At 58.6% G+C, this 19,286-nt stretch overlaps 2 protein-coding genes across 8 annotated transcripts in view; one reads left to right on the top strand and one right to left on the bottom strand.

Moving 5' to 3' along the window:
• The window catches only part of RIPOR3 (RIPOR family member 3), a 73,916-nt gene extending 61,005 nt beyond the window's left edge, over window positions 1–12,911 (top strand). For all 5 annotated transcript variants that reach the window (XM_043882766.1, XM_043882769.1, XM_043882767.1 and 2 more), the window contains exons 12-22: window positions 136–265; window positions 1,742–2,314; window positions 3,598–3,728; window positions 4,587–4,710; window positions 5,200–5,335; window positions 5,929–6,090; window positions 6,776–6,937; window positions 7,419–7,621; window positions 8,807–8,890; window positions 10,881–10,971; window positions 11,603–12,911. In XM_043882766.1, the coding sequence (XP_043738701.1) occupies window positions 136–265; window positions 1,742–2,314; window positions 3,598–3,728; window positions 4,587–4,710; window positions 5,200–5,335; window positions 5,929–6,090; window positions 6,776–6,937; window positions 7,419–7,621; window positions 8,807–8,890; window positions 10,881–10,971; window positions 11,603–11,706 (1,900 nt within the window). In that variant the 3' untranslated portion in view covers window positions 11,707–12,911. The remainder of the gene's footprint in view (window positions 1–135; window positions 266–1,741; window positions 2,315–3,597; window positions 3,729–4,586; window positions 4,711–5,199; window positions 5,336–5,928; window positions 6,091–6,775; window positions 6,938–7,418; window positions 7,622–8,806; window positions 8,891–10,880; window positions 10,972–11,602) is intronic.
• Window positions 12,912–13,965: 1,054 nt separating this feature from the next.
• PTPN1 (protein tyrosine phosphatase non-receptor type 1) overlaps window positions 13,966–19,286 on the bottom strand; it is a 62,854-nt gene continuing 57,533 nt past the window's right edge. For all 3 annotated transcript variants that reach the window (XM_043882771.1, XM_043882772.1, XM_043882774.1), the window contains 2 exons: window positions 18,975–19,201; window positions 13,966–17,316 (listed from right to left, as the gene is read on the bottom strand). In XM_043882771.1, the coding sequence (XP_043738706.1) occupies window positions 17,130–17,316; window positions 18,975–19,201 (414 nt within the window). In that variant the 3' untranslated portion in view covers window positions 13,966–17,129. The remainder of the gene's footprint in view (window positions 17,317–18,974; window positions 19,202–19,286) is intronic.

Below are 19,286 nucleotides of genomic sequence, written 5' to 3'. Positions count from 1 at the left end.
AGGCTTCAGAACGGGGACCTGGGGTCCCTCCACTGTGCCTGTCCCCCCCAAGCCTCTGTCTCTAGTCCCCTGGTCCTGTCTGTGGTCCGATGGCCTCTGGCCATCGATGACAGCCTGGCCTCTGCTCCCCTCCAGCCCATTTGATACCGAGAGCTTCCTGGTGTCGCCCAGCCCCCCGGGCAAGTTCTCCATAGGCAGCAGGAAAGGCTCCTTGTACAACTGGACACCCCCAAACACCCCCAGCTTCCGGGAGAGATACTACCTGGTGAGTGAGCCTCACTGGGCGGGGATGTGGTGGTCGGGCTGGGGGAGGGGGGTGACTCCCCAGGGGTCAGCACATGGTCAGCACATGTACCTCCAGGGGCAGCAAGCTTTGGGCTCAGCCTCCCTTGTTTGGGGGTGTTTTGGGGTACCTTTTCTTTTTCACTGCCTGCCCTCTGTTCTGTGGCCTCTGGACTCGGTTCTGGGCTTGACTGGGGTGGGGTTCTCCAGATGGTTCTACCACCCCGGCCATGGCCTTGGCCTCGGTTTGTTTTGCACTTTGGAACGTGTTTCCAGTAGGTAATAATAGCTGGACTTCGTGTGCAGTGAGACACCTCTTTCCTGTGACCTCCAGGGGCCTGGGTCCCCTCCTTAGCGCCCCACTCTTCTCACCTTCCTCCATGGTCCTCCAGAGAGGCTCCGGGCCATCTGGGAGCAGACGTATCCTCTCCAGCCTGTGTCCCTCGGCAGCCCTTGCCCTGGTGACGCCCTGGAGACCTTCTCTGACGTGTCGGCACTGTGCAGCATCCCGCATTTGGCTAAAATCCACACTTTACTTAACAAGATACTGAGGTTCAGTTTTTGCTGTTACCAACAAGTGGGCAGTAAAGAACCTGGTATACGGATCACCCTCTGTGTGTAGATGCTCCAGGGAGGGTCCAGGGATGCGGGACAAAAACAAGGACTTTCTGTCAAGCCCAGAGGGAGGCTGATGCGGAGCAGGACCACCCTGCCGCCCTCCTCTGGACCTTAGGTGGGGAAGGCAGCTTTAGATGAGCCAGGCAGCTTGTGCATTCAGAGGAAACTTGGTTGTCTGGCGGGGATGGTCCCAGCGTACTTTGGTTACAAAGTCATCTACAGTCAAGAGCAAGGACTCTGAAGCCAGATGGCCTGGGCTCCAGATTCTATCTGTGCCTTTCATCTGCTGTGTGACCTTGAGCAAGTCACTCAACCTCTCTGGACTTCCATTTCTGTATCGGAGAAATGAAACTAACAGCGCTGCCCCGATGGGGCTTTGTGAGGGTTAAATAAATGACTTTGTCAATGAGGAGTGCTTACTAGAACGCCTGACAATAGCAGGTGGTGCTGTAGGAATGTCAACCGTTGGTCTGGTTGATGAGGGAAAGGGTGCAGCAGCGGGGGTCAGAGTCCGTGTCAGCTGGCCTGGATTAAAATGCTCACACATCCTTCCTTGCGTGCACCTCGCTTCTCTGAGGGCAGAAGAGCGCCACCCTCAGGGAGGCGTGGTGAGGGTTCACTGCGGCTGATTGGGGCCTGGGGCCGGAAAGGAGTGAGTGAGTGGGGTACGAGAGGTGCTAGGCTCTCACTGGCGCTTCCGGGTGCCAGGCACCTTGGCGGACCCCCGTCTTCCCGAGGCTGTGGGTCCACAGAGCAGACATCTGGGGGGACGCCCTAGGGGGTCTCACTCTGATCCCCAGGGCAGCTGCTGAGGCCGGCCTGTCTGTCTGTCTGTCTCCAGTCTGTCCTGCAGCCGCGGGCACAGCAGGCCTTGCTGCTGGACAGGCCAAGGGCCCCCTCCGTCCTCAGCTGCCTGTCCGACGGCGACCTTCAGGGCCCTGGCCTGAGGAGCCGCAGTCAGGAGCTGCCCGAGATGGACTCCTTCAGCTCCGAGGACCCCCGAGACATGGAGACCAGCACGTCGGCATCCACCTCGGACGTGGGCGTCCTGCCCTCAGCCATGGGCCCCAACACCTCCATCGAAGAGGAGGCCCAAGAGGACCCCCCGCCCCTGGGCCTCCTGCCGGACATGCTGCACTTGGCGGAGGGCTCGTTTGTGGAGCAGCCGGGCTGGAGAGACTTGGGGGTGGGAACCCCCGACCTGTCACGGGGCTCCCCCTTCCACAACCACGTGCTCCCGGGGAGCCAGGAGGGCCCCGACGAAGGAGACCCTGAGGACACGGCGGGTGGGCCGGGGCTGCCCCTCGAGAGGCCTCTGCAGGAGGTCCTGGACTTGCTGAGGTCCATGGACCCTGCGCCGCCGCAGCTCCGGGAGCTGGAGTACCAGGTCCTCACCTTCAGGGACCGGCTGAAGGTAAGTGTGCTCTTTGCGGGGGCGCGCCCTGCTTGCTGATGGTGCCGTGACTGGCAGTGGGACAGGGAGCCTGGGATGTTGGGGAAAAACTTAAATGAACTTTTGGCCAACCCAACACTTATTTTTGGTGACTTTGCTGTTGGAAACAGCCCCCGAGGGCTGGGCTGAGATGCTGGCCAGTGTTCCTGATGCATCTTGTGGAGGAACTCTGTGTGTTGGATAAGCCTTGTTCAGCCTTGACCTTGAGTTCAGTGTTGATGAGTCAGTGATATGTCTACATTAAACGAGATGCCTTTAAGCAGACACAGGCGTCCCAGGTGGCACAGTGGGAAAGAATCTGCCTGCCAGTACAGGAGACACAAGAGATGCAGGTTCCATCCCTGGGTCAGGAAGATTCCCTGGAGAAGGAAATGGCAGCCCACTCCAGTATTCTTGCCTGGAAAATTCCATGGTCAGAGCAATCTGGCAGGCTAGAGCCCTTGGGGTTACAAAGAATCAAACACCACTGAGCACATACACACACACACACAAACAGACGCGTAAAACAAGGCTCTGTATTGATGGGCGGATAAAAAACATTGACCCGACGCTCATGGCCTCTGCATTTCCCATGGGAGCAAAGACTGGTTCAGTTTCAAATCCCAGGGGTCACGGTGACTTTATGCACCATAATTACTGTGAATAATGGGGGCCATGTGTGTGTGTGCGTGTGCGCCCGTGCATATATACAAATGAAAACATTTTTTTCCCCATCGAGCAAGGAAACATCTGCAGGTAGCCTTATTCTTGTCTTGTTGCTCAAGATTTTCTCCTCGGGATCAACCTTCAGGAGCCCAGTTCTGACTCGTGGGGTGGGGTCCGAGTCAGCCCTGTGCACTCTGTAGACTCAACCACAGGGGACCGGCCCCCGGGAGGCTTCGATGACTCGACCCTCCCTCCCGGTCCCCCAGGCAGGGGCTGCCTCCAGACTCCTCCCCTTCCACGCTTCCCTGGGAGAGGAGACACCTAGAATCCAGAGGCTCACCTGGTGGCCTTTGGCCTCGGTTGTCTGGCCCAAGCCACACCGTCTTTAAAAAATAATTTGCAATTAGTTGTCGGTATTTAAAAACTGGGCAGCTCCCCACAACGTCGAGGTTTCTGGGTTTTCTTGGAAACTTGAACGGTCTGCGTCAGGCCCCACACCCCGGGTGGCAGGGCCCCTTGGGGAGGGCCCTGGGGACATGCCCCCCAGCCCGGGCACCGCTGAAGTCTGGCCGTCGGTCTGTCTGTCTGCCCGCCCGCAGCCCCGCCGAGCTCGCCGGGAGCATGCGTCCGCCGAGAGCCTGATGGAGTGCATCCTGGAGAGCTTCTCCTTCCTCAACGCCCACATCGCCCCCCACGAGCTGGCCCTGTTTGGGGGAGCCCGGGGCCTGCGGTGAGTGCGCCCCTCCCAGCGCTGACCCAGAGTCCAGCCTCGGGCCCAGCAGCCTGCCGGAACCCGCCCCGTCGGTGACTCCCGGCGCCCACTCTGCGTCTATTTCCTTTATTATCGTCCCGGCCCATGTGCCCGGCATGTGACCAACAGAGCAAACAAGGATACCTCAGCTGGCCTGAGCTTGTGCCCTGAGCAGTGGGCTTTCTTTTTAAATCCTAAAAAATGACACCAGCACACGCAGCAGAACCTGAGGCCTCTGTGTTGCAATCTGGAAGCAGCAGCCCCGCCCCCATGAGCACGCCGGGCACCCACCGCTCAGCAGCACGGAAGTGCACGAATGCATTACATTTCTCCCCGCCTCTCAGGACCCCACGGAGAGTGGGTGGCATCTCCACCCAGCATCCCCGTGTCACGTCCACCCCCTCAGGGCTTGGGCTCGGCCCCTGCTGGGGCTGACACGGTGCCGGGTGCGCTGGTGTCTGACTCAACCCCCCTGTGGCCCAAGCTTGGGGTTCCTGCCCCCGCTTTCCGGATGAGTAAACTGAGGCTCCGGGAGGCAGACTTATCCAGAGTCCCTGAGCTAGGGATTCGTTTGACCCTCAGGCTTCTGCTCCAAGTGCACGCCCTGGAAGGTGGGCGGGGGGTAGGGGGCAGCCTTCCCAGCCCCCGCGTTGTGTGAGTTGTTGCTCCCATTTGCCGCGTCTCCGTTTCTTAGTTCTCTCCCCAGTTTAGCTCCATCTCCCTGGGATCCGGAGCCGGCCCCCCTGGTCAGAGCTCTCCCGGGAGGGAGGGTTTCCCCTGTCCTTGGAGGCAGCTGAATGCTGACAGACCAGTCACCCAGTTCTCACTTCCACTCAGAAAGGACAGGAGCCCACCTCCACCACCATCGCTGAGAGCGTCGTCCCGGGAGCTCACGGCTGGCGCCCCAGAGCTGGACGTACTGCTCACAGTTCACCTCCAGGTCTGCAAAGCGCTGCTGCAGGTGGGTGACGACCTGGGGAGGGTGGGCTGGAAGTTTCAAGGTGGGGGGGGCGGGAAATAGTCGTGTGGTCCTCAGGCAGCCCAGGCCGTAAACCAAAGGCGGTGGTCGTGACTCGGTAGGTGGCAGATGCTGGAGCTCCAGTCCAAACTGGTTCAGAAGGAAATGTTTTGGTTCACAGACCTGAAAGGCCCAGAGGTGGGCTTCAGGTCCGGCTGGATCCAGGGCTGCAAACAACATCATGATGGGGTCTCACCCTCTCTCGGCTCTGCTTGCCTGTGCTGATTGGCTTCGCGCTCTGGCAGGCTCCTGACAGCTCCAGCCTGCATCCTGTCCTCCCAGCTGCTCTGGCAAGGAGGAATCCCCAGATGCCAGGGCACAGCCGTGGGGACAGGAGGGACGGGGAGGGGGCGGGTGGGGGCCACGGGCATGGTAGCTGACCTCAGAGGGCACGTTCTGGGCTAACCTGGAGCACTGTGGGCTGCTTCCCAGAAACTGGGCTCCCCTAATCTGTCGAGGATGGTCCAGGAGTGCCTTCTGGAAGAAGCTGCGCAGCAGAAGCAGGTTCTGGAGACGCTGTCTGTGCTTGACTTTGAGAAGGTCAGCAAAGCGATGTCCATTGAGGAGAGTAAGTACCTGCCGTCCGGCCGTGTGAATGGCAGGAAGTGATGAGGATGAAAGCTCGTGGTGGGCGGAGCTCCTCTCCCTCCCGGCAGGAGACGTTGAATGGCACCCAGGGGACGCGAGTGGGGGAGTGGCTAGGCTGGGACCAGACACACACCATGGGGGCGGGAAGGGAGGCCAGCTAGCCTCGGTCAACCGGGTGACCCTGGACAAATGAGTCACCGCTCTGAGCCTCAGCTTCCCCATCTGTATAATGGGGAGGCCCCCGGGTAGGTGTCAATAAAGGAATCCCCAGGACACATTCAAGGCACACACAGCGTGCTGCCCAACAGGGGCTGGGACCCCACCCCCGTCCATCAGGGGAGACTGGGAGCAGCAGCCCAGGGGGTGACGTGGGGCCGGCGGGCGGTGACCAGATGAGGCTCAGGGCCGAAGCTGCTCGTCTCTGCAGGTGACGCCCGTGGGGAAGGCACCTGCCTTAGGCCAGGCCGTGTCCCCCTCCCCGAGCCCTCGGGTCCCAGGGGCAGGAACCCCCCGGGCCTCCTGGTTGCTTGCCCTTCCCGCATGCCAGGCGGCTTTCTGAGCCTGGCCTTTCAGTCCTCCCCCAGGCCACGCGGAGGAAGGGCTGCCTGAAGCTCTGGAGAGGCTGCATGGGGCCTGGCACCACCCTATCCTGCCCGGGGACGACGCTGCTGGACCAGCTCAAGAAGACGTTCCTGCACAGAGTCAGGGGGAAATACCCGGGACAGCTAGAGATAGGTAGCCCCTCCCCTCCCCCGCCCCTCCCCACGCCCCCCGGGAAACGCTGTGTGGAGCCCCCAGGGCCTGGAGCATCACCACCGCAGGCCTCCCTTCTGCCCCTGCCCTGCCCGCCCCCGCTGCAGTTGCCCGCGTGGCATCGAAGGGAGGTGTTGCTCACCTGACCATAGAGCATCTCCTCTTCCCAGGGAGAGGAGGGCGGAGTCCGTGAACCCCAGGAGCGGCCTGCATCTGTGGGCTGGTGCAGCTTCTGGGGACCGGCTGATTGCATAGCTTCCACCAGAACCTTAGAGAAGGGCCCCTGGGGACAGTAGGCAGGACCCTGTCTGCCCGACAGCGGCATCGTGCGTCTTGGCTGGACTCTTCTCCGGGACGCAGAGCTGGAGCATCCTTCTGTGTTGTCCACGGAAGGGTGGCAGGCACATGCCAGGCAGTGGCTCTGGACCCTGTGTGGTTCTGACCACCTGCCTGCCTCTGGGACTCAGACCGAGGGGCTGGTGGGGCCCAGGGTGCATGGATGCCCTGCGGGACCCACAGCTCAGGCTCGGGGGCCTCAGCTAGGGTGTGTCCCTCGTGGGAATGGGGGGGTGCACCAGGGATCCCATCCACGGGCCGTCACGGAGCCTCCAGACTGACCCGGCCGGGGCCCCGGGGCGTCTTCCCCACTCGCCCTGTGTGTCGCCAGCCTGTCGCAGGCTCCTGGAGCAGGTGGTCAGCTGCAGTGGGCTGCTGCCTGGAGCCGGGCTCCCCGAGGAACAGACCGTCACCTGGTTCCAGTTTCACAGCTACCTGCGGAGGCAGAGTGTCTCTGACCTGGAGAAGCACTTCGCCCAGCTCACCAAGGAAGGTAGGGGCTGGGACGGCGGGCACCGCAGGCAACACGGTAACGACAGGGGCCGGCCCACCGTGGAGCCCTCTGTCTCGGTTGTGAGAAGCCTGTTTTTCAGAATCCCTTTCCCCTCCGGCTGTTCTTTTGAGAACCGGATTTAATTAGATTCCCTGTTCAGCCCACGTAGAAATGAGCGCCAAGGGCAGGAGGCTGTAGGAAGCACAGGGCCGAGGTCGGAAGTGGACAGGAGTGTGCACTGGGCTGGCCCGAGTCCCTGAAGTGGGGCTGGCATCGATTCGTCTTCAGGGTGTATCTGACCCCTAGCTAGAACGCCTTCCTGGAGATTCCAGGAGGCCCCTGTGGGACCGGTTTGGGCGGGGCCTCGGTGAGCAGAGCGATGCGTCCTGGGATTTGCTCCTCCATGGCTGATGATCAGCCTGCGGCTGCCCGGCTCGGCCACAGTCAGAGGGGACCCGGGCGTCTCTTCTGTCTCTTCCAGTAACGCTCTTGGAGGAGCTGCAGTGTGGGCCCCGGGCCAGGACAGTCAGGAAGCTGCAGGGGAAGCGGCTGGGCCAGCTCCAGCCCCTGCCGCAGACGCTGAGGGCCTGGGCGCTGCTCCAGCTGGACGGACCCCCCCGGGCGTGCAGAGCGGCCAGCGCCCGCCTGGCCGGTGCAGCCAGAAACAAGAGCTTTCGGGAAAAGGTGCGTGTGGCAGGCGGCGGCCTCTGTGGGCGTGTGAGCTGGGGGCAGGCGGGCTTCATCTCGGAGAAATACAAAGGGGGGGTGAGGGGGGGCTGCGTTTGCGAGATGCTCCTCGGAACGTGACCACAGCCTCGCGCGTGGCCGTCCTCGCCGTCGGCGGCACCGGCCCCGTTGCCAGGCTGTCGTGACCGCATGCCCCACGTGCACCGACTCACTCAGCTCAGTGTTTCTACAGCCACGTCGTCTGTTCGGCCGCTGAGACGGCACCTGCACGTAGGATGTTCCTTTTTCAGAATTCTGCCAGTCACCCTCATTTACTTTCGTCTAACACGTGTGGCTGGCTGGTTCGTTGTGTTTGGTTCACTTGAAAAACCGAGACGGGACCCCTCCGCCTTTTTGGTTCCAGGTTCCTGGCGCCTTTCTGCGCCAGGTTCCTGGCCCTGTGACTATTCTAGATTTAGGGGACCAGCCTGCTGGGGTCGGAGAAGGCCAATACTGGGGCCTTACCATAGTCTCGGGCGCACCCAAGTGCCAGGCACATCCCGCACACCCCGCCCCCCGCCCCCGCCTGCTTCCTGTGAGCCCCTAAAGCAATATTGCAAAGGAAACACCAGCTTTATTTTCCAGCTGGATGGACATGGCCATGGTCATGTGACCAATGGGGCAGGGTCAGACCTGTGACCGGAAAGGGTGTTGAAGAGATGCTTTTCCTTCCAGCGGCCTCACCAAAGCTCCCTCTGTGTTCAGTTCTTCTGCTGTCCCCCATGGACAGCGGATATCTCTGATGTAGCGTTTTACCTAAGATGGTAGTTTCAGAATGCATTTTGTAAACGTTAGATGAGTTTTCAAAAAAATATCTATTTGGCTGCACTGGGTCTTAGCTGTGGCATGTGGCATCCAGTTCCCTGATGGGTATGGAACCCAGGCTCCCTGCATTGGGAGCGGAGTCATAGCCACTGGACCCCCAGGAAGTCCTGAGGCCAGTGCTTTCGATAAACTAGAGCTGGTACGCACGGGGCATGTAGCACCACAGCCTGCCACTCCTACAGCTATGCTGTGCACACAGGCATACCCATATATGTGTGCATATGCTGTGTACTGCCAGCATGCTGGAAGACAGGCGGTGGGTAGTACTGTGGGTTTGGCTCTCTCCAGCCCGCCGTTCACAGCCACCTTATTTCCTAGGCCTTGCTCTTCTACACCAACGCCCTGACCGAAAATGATGCAAAACTCCAGCAAGCTGCATGCGTGGCGCTAAGACATCTCCGGGTGAGTCTAACCTGCCCTTGCTGGCGATGGAGAGAAGCCTGGTTGTGATTAACGCTGAAGTTAGTGCATTTCGAAATGATTCCACTGGGGCCAAAAAAAAATCACTGCCAGTGAAAAAGCACTGCAAAGAGCTGGCTGCAGAGAGACGGCCATCCGCCCTGCCAGCAGACGCTCCGTGGGCAGAGGCCCCTCGGCGGTGGCTTCGTGCTCATTTGCTCCGGCTCTGTGTGAACAAGCAGGTGGCCCCAAGAGGCTCACTTTTGTGCTCTTGGATTATATGATTTAACAGCCTCAATTAAAGCTTTTCTAAAAGCACGATAAGCTCATTGTAGAAAAACAGCGTTGCGCTTCTCTGGTGGATCAGGAGCAAAGAATCCACCTGCTAATGCAGAGGACACGGGGCTTGATCCCTGGTCCGGGAAGACCCCACATACCTCCTAGCAAGTGACTCTGTGCGCCCCAGCTACTGAGGCTGTGCTCGAGAGCCCTGGAGCCACCACCACCGAGGCCACGTCCCACGTCTACTGAAGCCCGCGTGCGCCAGAGCCCAGACTCCGCAAGCCACTACAGCGAGCAGCCCGGCTCATCGCCACCGGAGAAAAGCCCGGGCAGCAATGAAGCCCAACACAGCCAAAAATAAGCAAAGAAAAGGTGTAAAATGCAGAAGTGCAAAAGTTACTCATCCTTTTTTTTTTTTTTGGCCACACCTTGAGGCACGCGGGATTTTAGTTCCCCAACCAGGGTTCGAACCAGGGCCCCCTGAAGTGGAAGGGTGGAGCCCTGACCACTGATCCACCAGGAAATTCCCCCAACGTTATGCCTCTCTGTGCATAAAGCTCTTAAAATTTATATGGAGTTCTGGATTACTTCCTTAGGCTAGACTTAAGTGTTCAGTGTTACCCCAGGGCCAGAAAATAGAAATTTTAAAAAATACGTATTTTCGGTTGCCCTGGGTCTGTGGCTGTGCCCGGGCTTTCTCTAGTTGCGACAAGCGCGGGCTCCTCTTTGTTGCGGAGCGTGGCTTCTCGCTGTGGGGGCTTCTCTTCTCGTGGGGCAAAGGCTCGAGGCGCACGGGCTTCAGCGGTCGCAGCATGCTGGCTCAGTGGTTGTGGCAATCGGGCTTAGTTGGCCCGCAGCATGTGGGATCCTACCGGACTGGGAGTTGAACCCATGTCCTCTGCTCTGACAGGTGGATTCTTATCCCGTGAATCACCACGGAAGCCCTGAATGCTTTTGAGACTTGAGACCACACACCCCTTGACACTCACCTGTGTGAAAATGCAGATACGAGGCGGTGCTCGGTTAACTTCTGTTTGTGTCTATAACTCTTATTTTAAAAAACTCATCATCATTTTGCTAGATGAAAAGTGGTCCAATAGAAACTAAATTCTTTCTGGAAGAAACCGACAGGAAATTCTACAAGGTCCATCTGGTTATGATCAAATAACCAGGGAGTGTCCGGGTGCCCACTAGAGGGGGCTAGCATGCACTCCGGGCCTGGGCCTGGGGGACGGCGGGTGGTCAGCCGTGCCTGGACCAGGACACTGGTCACTCCTCTCCTGGTCCGACCTGGAGGATGGGGTTGGGCGAGGCAGAGGAGCTAGAAAGGTCCAGAAGAAAGCAGGTCTTATTCCAACATGGGCCTTTCAGAAGGTGTCAGGGTGGAAAAGATGACGTTTGCCAATGGCACTTCAGTGAACCTGAGGCCTCATGGTTGGATGGCATCACCAACTCAATGGACATGGGTTTGGGTAAATTCCGGGAGTCAGTGATGGACAGGGAGGCCTGGTGTGCTGCGGTTCATGGGGTCGCAAAGAGTCGGACACGACTGAGCAACTGAACTGAACTGAGGCCTCATGAAAAGCATGTAAGCCTTTGGAGAAGGAAGGGGCTGAGGTCGCAGAGACCATGCTAGGGCTGGTCGTGCAGGGTTTTATGAAAGCGGACACCTGTTCCTTAAAATGGCCCACTTCCCCCCAACCTCCAACAGGGTGTGGAAAGCATCGATCAGATCGCCAGCCTGTGCCGGTCTGACGTGGAGGCTGTGCGTGCGGCTGCCCGGGAAACCACGCTGTCCTTTGGTGAGGTCCAGCATCCCGTGCTCCCGAGTGCGGGCGGGGGCTGGGGGTGCCGGGGTCCATGGACAGGCTGTGCTGGGGAGGCCACGGTCAGCTCCCCAAAGACCCAAACCAGACCCGTGTTCCCCAGTGCGGGCGGGGGCTGGGTTGCCGGGGTCCATGGAGAGGTTCAACTCCCGGTCCGGTAGGATCCCACATGCTGCGGGCCAACTAAGCCCGATTGCCACAACCACTGAGCCAGCATGCTGCAACCGCTGGAGGCCACAGTCAGCTCCCCGAGACGGAAACCCGCACACGGGCACCACCGGTGACCCGCTTCACCGCGCCTGGCCGGGGCAGGTTTCCTGTTAAGGTTGAGGTGGCAGGAGGCGCTCTGTTAACCTCTTAACCTGCCCCGTTTATGGTCCGTGGGGATGAAAGCCAGACGGAAGGCAGGACTAAGGTTCGGCAGACCGTGCGGACACAGGGGCGGGTCACGGGGTCCACGTGAGCCGGGCCCCGGGCTCCCTGACCCCCAGCCTTCCAGCGGCCCCGGTCCCGGGCGTCCAGAAGCACTGAGGCCACCGTGGCTCCCCAGGGCAGACGAGAGCGAGGCAGGGGGACAGTCCACTGACAGACGGCCTTGATGTTTCAGGGGAGAAAGGCCGCTTGGCTTTTGAGAAGATGGACAGACTCTGCTCGGAACAGAGAGAAGCGGCCTTTGGCCAGGAGGCAGATGTTGAAATCACAATCTTTTAAAAAGCCTCAGCTGACGGGCTCAAATCCGGCTGCACCTGGCCCCAACACAGGGAGTATTTGGGGGGGTGCGGCAGTGGGGGGCAGGCTGAGCGCTCCCCAGAAGTGTCAGCTGGCCGAGCTGCTTCCTGACCGTCCTGGCCAGTTATGAAGCCCCGGGGCAGAGCAAGCACCGCACTTTGAGGGCCGTACTCTGGTCCGCCTTTGGCTTTGAGCAGCGGCCTGACCCCCAGGCTGCAGAGCCGGGTTAGGGCCCGCCGGTCCTGCTATGGGGAGGCCGAGGCTGGGAGTCCGCAGGGCAGCCGGCTCGGCGCCATCTGGTTCCCTCAAGCCCGGGACCGAGGCGGCGAATGGGCAGCTGACCCTGCCAAGGCGGCGACGCGGGTCGGGCCTGGCCACAGCACAGGCTGTCGCCGTGGGAGGGGGTCGGGGGCCACGCAGGAGGGCCCAGCCGGGGTCTCCGCTGTTCTCTTCACCCGACACGCAGCCCCGATGCCCGTGGAACCGGGCGGCGGCCTGCCGACCACGGACCTTGCTCTCACTGTGGTTCCACACCAGGAAACAAGGACGGGGCCCCAGCCGAGAAGCCCGAGTGCCCTGTGCTGTGACCTTCACCAGGCAGAACAGAGGCGCTTCCCCGAGGGCTCAGCGGTAACGAATCTGCCTGCACTGCAGGAGACTCGGGTTCCACCCCTGGGTCGGGAAGATCCCCAGGAGGAGGAGATGGCAACCCATTCCAGTGTTCTTGCCTGGAGAAGTCCATGGACAGAGGAGCCTGGCGGGCTGCCACCCATGGGGTTGCACAGAGTCTGACGACTGAGTGACTGAGCACGATGAAGCACAAATCAAAGTCGGATTCTGAAGCGAGTCCACGTGGGGCTTATTAAACAACTGCTTCAGAGGCCACGCGGTGGTCTGAGGAAAGGTTCACTGGACACCATGTTTAAAGGAAGAAAATTAGTTTCCTATTTAAGTCTTAAGAAAACCCCAGAGTGTCCTGGGATGTTTCTGGGTTAATACAGAGGCACCCTGGGTTCTGGATGTGGAATCCACAGTGGAATCGGAAAGCTGTCTAAGTTAAACATGCTCATTTACATTTCATGTATATATTTTGTGCTTTTCGGTTTAATTCAGTATTTATTTGCCTTGCCAGTACATTGTTTTCTGAAATTTCAATAAAAATAACTTTTTATTGGTGTTTCACTCTATCTGAGACACACGGAAGGCAGTGGTGGTTTTCTCAAACATCCTGAAGCAAGAAGCCACCCTCAGCCCTGCCCCAATCCCCAGGGCCCTGTCCAACGTGACATTCTGTGAAGTGGCTTCTGCCACAGTCGCAGGGGCAGCAGAGGGTGGTCTTGCGGCAGGGCGCCTCTTGGATTCTCCCCAGGCTCGAGTCCTCTCTCCTCAGACACCAGGAGGCCACCCTGCTGTGGCCCTGCGCTCTAACTTCTGCTCAAGGTTACAAATTTATCGTTTCTCACACTGGCATTCCACCTCCTCACCAAAGTTTGGCTGCCTTTTTTTGTATCTGAGACGACAGTGACGGCGGGTGTGGTACCACCTCCCGGGTCCCCACTGTCCTCGCTGGGCACTCGGGGGCCATGTGACCAGAGGCTGTCTTCCTTTCTGGGTCCCACAGACCTCACTGGGAGGCCGCAGCGCCCACAGGTTACTCGGCGGCCAGCTTTGAAACGACCGTAACATTAAGGGAGGCAGGGGAACTCTCTGTGCTATTTCCTCAACATTTTGCAAATCTGAAATTATTCCAGAAGTAAAAAAAAAAAAAAAATCACCTTAGGGGAGGCTCCCATTTGATTTCAGACTACACTGCGTGAGGCCACTCACTGTCACAGCTCCGTCAGTTCTATGTCAAATGTGACTCGGGAAATGGGCTGAGAGGTGGTCCCCCTGAGTCCTAAAGGCACGTTCGTGAGGTTTGAGCAGTTCTTCAAACAACTTGTACAAACTCATTAAGTTATCCAAGGGCCCTAATACACTGAAGTGGTTAGTTCTGTTACCATTACTGAGGGGTAAGAGTAAGAGGCCCTGAAGCTCCGAGTAAATGCACCAGGCGGGGAAAGTTCTCGCAGACCAAAGGCACCCACGACCCCCAGGAGGCAGTTGTGATCCTCAGACGTGGAGAAGCTGTGACCGCCCCGAACGACGGCATCTGCTTCACTTAGCAGGGGTGGAGAGAAGCGCGAGCTGCCAGCCTGGTTTAGGCCCGTTCAGCCAAGAAATGGGAAGCATCCCAATCCATGTTCTTTAGAAAAAAAGATTTTTATTGTTGCAACTAAAATGCAAACCATCGTTTATATGGCAAGTTGGAAAACTGTACAGTTTGACAGTTCTGTGAGGTCACAGAAGACCCTGAGATGCCCCCCACCCCCCCATCATGCATCCACGTATACACACACCTGGAAAGGTATTATACCAAAACACCTGGCTTTTTTTGTTTTTATTTTTGTAAAAATGGTTTATTCTATGGCCATTGTAAAAAATAATGACCTGATGAGTAAATATTGGCTTAAGGCATACAGCAGAGCAGCTCACTACTTCTCTAACATACGTGTGACAAGACGCAGAGCCATCTGTTTTCCAAGGATAGGAGGTTAAACCAGTAAATCCACTTTGAAATGCTACTATATATACACACCCAAACTACTACATACACATACAGGACTTAACAGAACAAGACGGACAAGCCCAGCTCAAACACGCTTACAGCCTGGCCCCCAGCCTCATCCGCACCTTACCAAGGCCTGCGGGCAAAGCCGCAGACGCTCCCCCACGGAAACTCCTCGCAGAGCTTCTAACATGTGAAAGGCAAAAGTGTGAAAATGCTGGCAGAAGAGCAGCTCGTGAGCCACAGCTGCCTTTTTTTTTTCTTGGTAAAAAAGCCACTGAATGTGGAGGTCATAGGTTCCCCCACGCAGGCGGAGTCCTGAGCACCATCAGTCCCCAGGGTTCGGGGTGGGGCAGACAGCTCATGCAGCAAGGCCCCCGGACCTAGAGGGCCACAGGCTGACTTGAAGGGACCGTCACCCAGGCTGTTTCAGGAAGGGCGGTTTCCGACAGTTGCCTTGGTTCCAAACCACGGTCCGCTCAAGGCGACTGTGAACTTGGGAGCAGTAGCGGCTGATCCCAAAGGTGCGCGTGTACGTGGGTGGGAGGACCTGCTTGTCTACATATCCAGAGTGCAGGTGTGACTGTGGCTTCCCACACCCTTGGAATGTCTGAGCTGCAGTGGACCCAGCTGGAGCAGGACAGGCTGGGCCTCACGAGGAAGTCACCAGAGTGTCGTGCCAGGAATTAGGCAACTATCTGTTACTGGAAAATGTCATTCCACTGCTGAATGGCAACTATTTCAGCAACAGTCTTAGGAACCACAGCCACGTAACGATCGGACCGTGCAAAGGGAAACTGGACTTGTACACGGGGCACGTGAGTCAGCAGAGCGCTAAGTGTTCCAAGCACATCGTATCTGATGGGGACACAGGAAGACGGGACATGCATCTTAATACACACAGGGAGAGTGGGGGCTGAGATCAAGGTGGAGCAGGTGACTGGGAAGGGACAAAGGAACCTCACACCATGTCTTAAATAGCCAAGTGTCCATTATATATCATTCCCTTGTTCTGTGAACACACGCAGACTTCTTGAGCTCCCCGCGGCATCGTGACGTGGCAACAGCGCCCAGCCATCCTCCTACCAGGCACTGGTCCACACGGAGGCTCACGGCAGAGTCCTCCTGTCCCAGCCCGACCTGAGGGTTTACTGCTGTACTTTTGGATAAAACCCTTGGTCCAAGGCTGACATCAAAAACTTGAACATGTTATTGGTTTAAGAAGATGCTAGTGCACTGTGGATGCCTTCGGGGGAAACAATGGAAAAATAAATATGGAGTGGAGAGCGGCTCACGACGGGCGGTCTCCGAGGAGGGCGGCGGGGAGGACTCTGCGTGCCGCCTGCTGAGGGCCCCCACGGGAGGCTCGTCCCGCCGCCCACCCAGGCCGCCCTGACCCATGCCACGGGCACAGCGCCGTCCTGTGCCCTCCTCAGAACTGGGCTGTGGGTCTGGTCCTCCAAGCAGGGGAGGGGAGGCAGGGAAGAGGGCGGAGCCGAGGCCAAGCGCCTGGGAGGGCCGCTTCAGTGCAGAGCCGGGGCTCGCGGGTGGCTGGCAGCCCTGCCCGCAGCCCTCGCCCACGGCAGCTGCCTACCAGGCAGACGAGGGTGGCGCTGGGTCAGGCTGTGTGTCGCTGTTGAACAGGACTGGAAAGAAGCCAAGCATTTCCAGACAAGCCCAGCGCTGCAGAGCTGCAGACCCACGCACACCCTGGCCACCCCTGCCTCCCGCGAAAAGTTTGATTTTTCACAAGAGCTCTGCCTTCCCAAAAATCACCTCCAAAAAAAAAATTGTTTGTATGCTGCTACACCACCGGATGCACTCAAAGACGGTTGCTTAGAAAAGAGGTAAAATGTGAAAAACCATTAAAGAACAAATCACCTTGGGAGGCGATTTCCGTGGCCGGAGGTTTGAGACTCCTCCCTGACCTCTTCCCTAACTTGAACAGCGACACATTCCAATGGGGGTATTTCTACTGAGACAGCATTCCTATTGCGAGCCGAGCGGAACCTGCTCCGTCTGGGTCTCCAGGCCTGGGTGAAGGGCCAGCGGCCGCCCTGTGGTAACCCCTGGCCCTGGGGGGCTCTGAATGGGGACGGAGTGAGGCGGGCAGGCCGGCTGCGAGGGGAGGGCTCTGTGGGGCAACGGACGGAAGGACACAGCGGGACGCCCTGAGCAGAAGCAGAAGCCAGGCTCTGTTTTCCAGAGATGGCCTTCGCTGCTCTCCTCCTCCCAGCGGGGAAGCCCGCAGCAGGGGATGTGCCCGAGCAGACGGGGTCCGCCCCTCAATCCTCTTCTCCAAAGGAGTTTACATTCGTACACGTGTGGGAGTCTTTCCCTGGGAAATCAAATAAAAACTGTATCTGGTTACACCACCTAAGGGTACAAGAAAGTTTCATAAGTGCCTAGTCTTTTCTCCACCCCCCTCCCCAGAAATAACAAAAAGCTGCTTTTTATAAAGGTTAAAAACAACAATGTGTTGTAATTCTATTTTTTTTTTTTTTCAAAAACAAATGAACAAAAAAAAGGAAAAAAAGAGAGAGAGAAGTATTTGGCATTTCCTCTACTTACTCCTGAATAGGTTAAGGCCCTGAGATTAGACTCTTTTACTCTGGGGACCAAGCGCCTCCAGACCCCAGTGCATCAACCCCAGTCCTCTCTCGTTAGCCCTTCACAGTTCCAGACTCTGAAAACCTTTGACCTGCTTCCTCCGGGACGGGCTCAGAGCTTCCCAGGCACTGAGCGCCGCACCGGGCGAAGGCCAGGCTTTCTGTGCGCGGTCCGGCCAGCACGTCCGTCAGTGGAAACAGACCCTGTAGCAGAGGTACGCGCCGGCCGTGAGGACCGTGGCCACACACACGTTGACCAGGAGGGGCTTCCAGTGGCTCAGCGGCTGGTCTCGCTCCTCTGCCAGCGGTGATGGCTCCCCCTGCGCAGGGTCTGCGCCCGCGACCCGCCTTCGGACTTCAGTGTCTTGACTCGCGCTGAGGAGTGAGGGGGCAGAGAAGGGTTACTCACCCGGGGAGACAATGGCAAGAACGCAATTATCATGGGACGAATTGTAGGGAAAAGGAGCCCTCTGGAAACAGCCTGGCGATGCTGACACTGGCCGGAAGCCTGCCCGTCACCACCTCCTTCCCAGGGCCCAGCTGCAGGGCCAGGGCAGAGGTCCGGAGAGCCACCGCCCCGGGAGACAGGGGAGGCCCGTGGACGGGGCGAGGCCTGGGTGCGTGTGGGCTCCCCCCGGTGTAGAGACGCTTAGGATCTCGGCCCACTCCACATTCTCCTGGCACCCTCTGGCTTTCAGCTCCCAGGTCCACACTTCCCTCCTCCTCACCTTCACCCACGGAATGTGGAGGGCACCTCTCTCCACTGTCTTCATGAACAAAGAAACAGGACACGCAACACAGACGTGACACAAGCCTCGTGCCGGCTCCTGACTCGCCCGTGGCCCGCCGTGAGCCATCAGGGGGAGCGCACCGGTCCACCCTCCAGTGTCAGCGGAGGCCCGGGAAGCCAGGCACAGCTCCCCGTGCTCAGGATCTGCTCTGGGAGGCTCCACCGGACAAGTGTCTCTAGAGCCCCAGAACCAGAGGTGCATGAAAGGCCCTGGGAGCAGGCTCATGGGTCAGGACTCAGATGTGGAAGCCAGCATTCGGCAAAGTAATCAGGGAAGGTCTGGATGGTGAGTTTAGCTGGAGGACCTGGTGGGGCACACACCACGGGTGACCTGCTCTCTCACGCACAATGTTCCCAAGTCTGGCCACAAGAATACACTCTGATCCTGTCTTTCAAAAGCTACATAATATTCAGCACAGGGAGAAAGCCCGCCCAATACACTCCCTGGATACAGAATCAACCCACCTCTAGTTTTGCACCATCAGAGGTGATGCCACTGGTAACACCTCTGCCTACACACCCCTGCACTCCACACGCCTGCTGAGAACTGCTGCAGACAAATGTGTGGTCAGAGACGGCGCTCATCTTAAGCTGCCCTCCAAAACAGGGGGCACCGAGGGCACCGCTCCCATGGGCTCAGGCTGATTCCTGTCCATCCTTCAAGCTTCTGCACAACGCCACCTCCTGCAGGCAGCCCTCCCTGACCTCCCAGGAAAGGCTGACCACCTCAGCGTGCGCCTCCATCACAGCCCTGTCCATGGGGCCCCCGCCACAACCTACTGTTCCCTTCCCAACAAGATGGTCCACAATACCGACCAGGGGCCGAAGTCTAATTATCTCAGTTCTCACATGCATCAGTAGGTGCTCAGTAACCTGTCACACTGTAAGGAAGCAAAGCGGCAATCATGAACAGGTTAAGTTCTGGGGGCTGAAGGCGCACGGTCAAGCCTGGGTCTTAGTTTCAGGACTGGCCCGAAGCTTCTGTTTTCTGTCGCTGTCAACACGGGGCTGAAGACTGTCTCTGTCGCACCAGAGCCCTGGTTCCGACAAGCACCGCCAGGTGGTGCTAAAACCCCGCTAAAGCCTTTCCCGGGCCAACCTGTGGCTCAGCCCAGAGGCTCTGCCAACCAGCGGAGGCACAGGGCTGGTCCAGGGGCCTGGTCTCCCCAAGGACACAGAAGCACCGGTTGCCAAGAGGAGGCTGCCCCCCGCCCCCCAGGAGGCCAGGACCCTCTAACTTTACCTTTCCAGGCTGCAGGGGGCGTTTAAAGGGGTCCTGGTTGCGTCCTTGATGGGGCCGTCTTCTCTACCCTCCTCCTCGGTGTCATCCTTGCCCCACTGATGGTTCGGGAAGAACTCCTTGCACTTCCCGTTGTGTGGCTCCAGGACTCGCTTGGGGGGCCGGGGCGGTGGGGGGACGTGCTCCGGGGGGGGCTCCAGATCCTCGTGGGAGAGCTCTTTCCATTGCTCCTTGAAAAAGCAGCAAGAAGACTTCACGTTTGGTGATTCGTCAGGACATCGGCTCCCTTTCAAGTGAGGAGCAGTGGAGGGGCCT

The sequence above is a fragment of the Cervus elaphus genome, chromosome 23, assembly GCF_910594005.1.
Source record: "Cervus elaphus chromosome 23, mCerEla1.1, whole genome shotgun sequence".
In the NCBI taxonomy this organism is placed as follows: Eukaryota; Metazoa; Chordata; class Mammalia; order Artiodactyla; family Cervidae; genus Cervus; species Cervus elaphus.
Note: the sequence above shows the minus strand (reverse complement) of the source record. Positions and strands in the feature narration are given on the sequence as shown.